Source organism: Fusarium graminearum, chromosome 2 (assembly GCF_000240135.3).
Source record: "Fusarium graminearum PH-1 chromosome 2, whole genome shotgun sequence".
NCBI classification, from domain to species: domain Eukaryota; kingdom Fungi; phylum Ascomycota; class Sordariomycetes; order Hypocreales; family Nectriaceae; genus Fusarium; species Fusarium graminearum.
Window position 1 is genome coordinate 210,804 of NC_026475.1, and position 6,000 is coordinate 216,803.

The following is a 6,000-nucleotide window of genomic DNA, read 5'->3' on the forward strand; positions in this document are numbered from 1 at the left end:
CATCTACAGAGTACTCCAGTACATACGTACATACAAATTATGAATGAAGCACCAGCTGCTGTGTTATTACTCGGTGCAGACGATCAATTCGGCCCCTTCACCATCCAGAGCCAAACCAAACTAAGAACCCTCTTTGCTCTTTGGCTTGATGGTGGACCAGACTCGACGTGGGGAACTCAACCGGGGCCAGGGTTGAAGTGGGTGGAGGGGCGTGCAGATTGAAAGACTGGTGATTAGGAGATGGGTACAGTATGCAAGTACAAATACATCCACAAATTTTACTGATAGTGATAATGGGCTCTCTTGTTCCTTTGACACAAGAAAAAGCCCCAACTCAATATCCATCCATCCGCTGGTGAACAAGACAGCAAACAATTGTTCCTTGGGCTTGTCAATGTGTCAAAACTGCTGCTTCTTTCTGTGCAGTTCACATTAGGTTCCAAAGGCAAAGAAAGTGCAAAGTAGCACACTCTTAATGTCCCCTGCTTGGGTTGGGGTTGAGTGAAAATGGTTCATGTGTGAGTGGGGGGGGCTGATGATCGAATAACAGCAAACTATAGATCAGATTTTGAGATCAAGAACGACTTCCATCATTGAGTGGTACAAAAGCAATTTCACAATTGCGCTTCTTCGGCTTCATCGATGAGTGGTGGGTGAGTGGTACAGACAATTACCTGGTGCTCGTCTGTTGCTCGCTCAATCTCCCCAATTCTCGGACAGATAATCGCGGTTTAATCCCTGGCAGATAATGCACAGTGTGTAAAATTCCATGGAACTAAGAGAAGAAAAAACCGAATCCACCTCTTATGCGACCCAGTGAGTGGGTGAATCGCTTTCTTCCCAGATACAGATGCAGGACGGAAATTGTGCGTGAGGCGACAGTGGGCGAGCATGGGATTGAGCCGTTCTTCCCTTTCCCTTCACGATGACCGACGTACGTGCTCCAGTCTCAGTCTGCCCTGTCCAGAGCCAGCGCCAGCGCCTGAGCCTCCGTCGGTTGACATGACATGGCAGCTGCCTTTTCTGACCTAGAGCTGCAGAGCCCCAAGACAAAGCGTGCAGCCTATTAATAGCTTAACACTATGTTTATTTTATCCTTCTTCGCTACCAAAGAGACGCAGACTCGTTAAGAATGCTGCCCGCCAATGCAGATTTAGCAGGGCAAGCTCACCTGCAAAGCAGATGACAGTGCAGGTGCCGTCGAATCAAAATAGTACTGTACCTTTTGAGTGACTCGGGTTCTCTGATTGGCTCAATCACCCCATTCTGGTCTCACTTTCCCCATCTGGGGTCCCTTGGAGGTGGTTCGCTGTCCTCCTCCAAAATGCAAGTGCCAACCAACCATCCTTCCTCACCTGCACAAGCTCCACCGCCATCGTAGCTGGTGTAATTGCTCACTCAGAACTTCATGAATAGCTGCCAAATTATCATGATATCTCACACATGCTGCTTTCCATGACTGTTCTATGTAACGTCCAGGTCACATTGGCACGAGCAATGGACCAACTCTGTACATCAGAGTTCTGGCAGCTGCCGCGGCATAGAGCCAACTTACCTGACCCCACGCAATTCCAGAGCGACTCTCTGTCCGAGACCCTGTTACAGCCAAGACTTTTCAAAAAGCGATCGTGACGATGCACAAAGGGATTCACAAATCTTCCAACTCATCAGTCTATCCAGTTACATCATCCGAGAGAGTCTCAGGAACAGCGGTCAATTCATCGAACAATCACAGTCCTTCTTGGTGACGATCCTCCACGTATCATGAATCCCCACCAGAAGCATTCGTGTTTCTATCCTCAGCAAATCACACATTTTTCTGTTCCCTCTCAGGGGTAGCAAACGACTGAAACAGAGGTACAGAAAACATATTGACAGGGAACTGCTGTGCATAGGCCCAAGTATGGCTACATAGTACATGCTTCTGTTGCTATGTGCATTTCCAGCGGTCAAGCTTGTCGATAATGCATACTGCATTGCCCCTGACATAGGCGCAAAAGTCAATAATCCCTCTCACCAGCCTTGTTCCCTCCTGCCTCCTTACTTTGCAATTGAGCGAACCTGGCACCAGCAACTGGCGGTGCAGTGCAATTGCTGGGTCCACGTCAATGTCCCTTACTCTGACTCTTGGTTATTAGGGCCTCCTCAATCAGCTCGCGTGCCCTGGAGCCAAATCAAGTCCTCACACTCAATGCCAAATTACGGATCCCAGTAGGCCGACCGGGGGACACTGCATCATCCAATACAAAATACCCCACGTAAGCCATGAGTTTTACAGACAGCAGACAACCGCACAACACCGCGCTACCACCCACGCGTACCCGCTTGCTCGCCTCATCTCGCCTGTCCACAGAGATTGGATCTGACGCATGAACGGAGCCTACGCAAATTAATTATACGCCATACGGTTCTTTTTTGCCAGCTGTACTACACTATCCTAAGGGATCAGAAAATTGGTCGCTGGAAGCATGCAAGACGAAATTAGTGTGTCAGCTTATGCTACTTCGACTATACTCTTTGGGCCGTTTATTTTTGCACACGAAGAGTAGAGAAGTCAACTTTTCTGTTACCCACTAGACCATCACCATTCAGAGCGAGGGCAGTATGAATACCCACCGGAATTAACGTCCCTAGCAGGCGCTGATCGAACTTACTCAAAGAGGCGAGACGAAAGCCCGTGCCAACATCTTAACGGCAGCAAGCGTTCACCAACGTGAACAGAGCTCAATTACAACTTCTCAATTCGCATACCGGTTTCCGCTCCAATTCTCTTACAGACACATATGGACTATATGCCTTGCCGTGCTTCGGTCTCGATCAGGATTGGTCAATTTGGGTTCTGCGAGCCGCATTTGGGCACGTCTTCGTCCGTGAAACCACAATTCTAGACAAACCAGCGTATCTGCCACTCGTCAACACAGCCACCAAAGGCAATATCAAGGCTTGTGTCGACATGTCGGCAGAGATCGTCTCTGCCTTGTCATGGGAACACGCAAGCAACAGATGCTGTGTACCCAGAAGGCATTGTTCCATAAGAAAGAAGAAGAAAGCTGAGATACATTGCGTTGCGTTGTGCCGCAAGTCTCTTCAAGTCATGCTGTATACGTGGTGATTGCGTCTCTCAGTGACGCAGGAGTAAGACAAATTGCGTGGCGGTTTGAGATTATACAAAGTAAGCTTGAATTTTAACTCACATCTGTCACGCCTGATCGACATTGAGATAAATCATGAGCGGCATTCACGTACGTATTCCTTTCTTTGTGCAACGCAAATCCCATGGGGATTAATTAAGCTCAAATTGGATATCGGCATACCCCCGTGTGTGGCCCTGTCTGAGACAAAGTCGATCTGTCTGAACATGCCCAGGCATACTCTGTATTGGAACAAGAATGCCTCTTGCGACCCATGTGTCGAACAAAGGAAGCATGAGGAAATGATATTCGTTCAAATTTCCATTTCGCTCAGGTTACACAACGAATTGGGTTTAGATGATGGTATCTGCACTGTTTGGTCTTGAGAGGTCCTTGTCGCCAAGACTATCGGCCTTTCCCCCTGTTCTGGCGACCTTCAAAGGGTCACCACCGAGATCTCGGCCGGCACAGCGAATCAAGGGACCTTTCGGGGTCTCGTCTCAACTGTTTGCGCAATGGCATTGGCGAATTCAATCTTCTCATCATGATAGCTCAAAGCTTATAGCTCCACCATGAGGTACTGCGGGCGCTTATAGCGGTTATCATTCCAATTTTGAAAGATCTCGTGCGAGAGAAGTTGAGGATTGAGAGCCGGCCCGGTGTGGGATCTTCATTCCACGCCCACCACCAGTCAAGCCATCTCTCTCGCCTCTGCACGACAGGGATGGCTGACACGGGTACGAGTGCGTCATATGCGCCCCGGAGAGACAAGGAGGTGGAGCGATCCCTGGTTATCCCGTTGCACGGTCCCCTGCCTCTTTGTGTCTCTTACAGACTCTCGATCGTTTATTGGATGCTCAACATCGTCAAACATGCCTTGGCCATAGGCTATCCGCGTGTCAGAAACGAAGTCTCGCGCACGTTGAGTTGACCACCAGAAGATCGACGAGGTTTTTCCATCTTTTGTTTTACAAACCAAGGCGTTGTCGGCCCGTACACACAGAGTACTTGATAGGCATAAACTAGAGTCTTGGTATTGTTCTTGAACAGGGCTCAAATGATTTGATAGCAAGGTTATCGAGTCCAGACCCTCGACTTCTAAAACATTAATCAGACTTATTTCGAGTCCAATACGGGCGGCACTTAGGACATGCTTGGGGTCGTCCGTGGGGTTAATATCACAATTTGACTTACAGCGCCAAACGATGCTTGGCAGTTCTCTAGTGGACTTGATGCGGCCTAGTTGGACGGACACGACCATAGCATTCACGAGTCAATTATCTAATTCAGTCTTCACCTGAGTTTTAGGGATTTACGAGGCACATTCGGCAGATCACCATTATGTTTCCGACAAGGGTCAGTATTGAACCCTACACAGTCAACTATTTGGGCATGCCAAGCGCAGTATACGCAAGGGCATTGACAAACTGGCAGAATCCGACGCTGGTCTGTCACAATGGATGTATGATCACAGCTTCTTCAACCCGGTCTCCTCCATCATCCAGCTTCATCATAGGGTCAACAAGTTCCGATCGCTCAAGAGAACTCATCGCTATAGAAGGCCCTCTCTTCCATGGTTCTGGTCGTTGATCACGCCTTGAGTTATCCTAGAACTCGTGACAAGACGTTTCTCGCGTGAAGAAGAGTCCCTTGTTCAAATTACATGATCCGCCATGTATCTGTATCAGCTGAGCATCAACAAATTCACAAGTGGAAGCAAGGATGTCAACATGATGGCAACAAGTTCGCGAGTAACACGTTGACGTTTAATACTCCCCCACTCAGTTGCTCCATATCCAAGACATCAAGCGGCTCCTCCTGTGTCTGCTCCGCTTCGTCTTGTACAAACGACCCGATTTGCGGCCAAATGGCAGATATGAGCTAAGCTGTCTCTGCAGGCTGGTTGTTGTCTCTTGTCGTTTATGGCCGCGTTTGACATCTTCAAAAAGGGAAGTATTAACCATGCCTATCAGGTGGTGGATAAGCTCACTGTACGCCAAGGATCCGAACCTCGCAACACCATGAAGATAGCTGACCTTATTGACAAGCAGCTCCAGGATCTAAACAAATGCCGGATCCCGCCACTACCACCTTCAATCCCCACCAAAGACATAGCGCTGTAAGTTACGCTCTCTGCACCAAAGCCAAATGGGGGACTAGAACACGGGTCATAGCTTAAGGCTGAGGCTATCTATGAAATGAGGAAGATAGCTGAGAATCAGTCGGTCCCAGTCTTGTATCCCCATGATTGATTATGGGGAGACTAAAGAGGGAGTGTACATCATCATCGGTCCGGCCACCACATTATCGCCGTTGAATTAGAGCCGAATCGGTTGATAATGATAACGCCCTGTTTCTTATGCAGATAATTGCACTGGCCTGGCGTTGTTCCAGTGCTTTTGCAGTTGAGCTCTGGTGGACTACAAGCCCACAAGAATGGTAACCTACTGCAGTCTTTTCAACTTGGTTGATTTTGGACTGAGTTGGTAGGACAAAAAGGCTACTGTAACAAGTACAGGAGGTCTCTATCGCTGCGTTGGCATTCAGAGTCTCAATTGACAGGATACACAACTCTTGTCTGCTTAATTGCATGGGAAAGACGACGCAACAACGCCCACGATGTTCCAGACTCAAGGACCCGCTGCAAAACCAAAGGCACGCGGTACTGCACTGTACAGTTAGTTGCAGTGCTAGGGATCCGCTTAAAATCGAGGGACAGAAAATGCCTCACCACAACGAGCCAAAGCAGATTGAACAAACGGCTTTCGACGGATAATAACCTTGATACCTCACTTGCCTTACCTGGTAAGTGCTCCCATTGAAATGGAACCAACAGCCTGGATATGCCCTCTCAAACCAGCTCATCGCC

At 48.5% G+C, this 6,000-nt stretch overlaps 1 protein-coding gene across 1 annotated transcript; it reads right to left on the bottom strand.

Annotated features, from left to right (window-relative positions):
* Nucleotides 1-3,879: 3,879 nt before the first annotated feature.
* Nucleotides 3,880-4,392, bottom strand: FGSG_13271 (uncharacterized protein; the record flags this gene model as incomplete). Its single annotated transcript, XM_011321497.1, has 1 exon — nucleotides 3,880-4,392. The coding sequence occupies one exon, from the start codon at nucleotides 4,390-4,392 to the stop codon at nucleotides 3,880-3,882; it is 513 nt and encodes a 170-aa protein (XP_011319799.1).
* Between the last annotated feature and the right edge of the window lie 1,608 nt (nucleotides 4,393-6,000).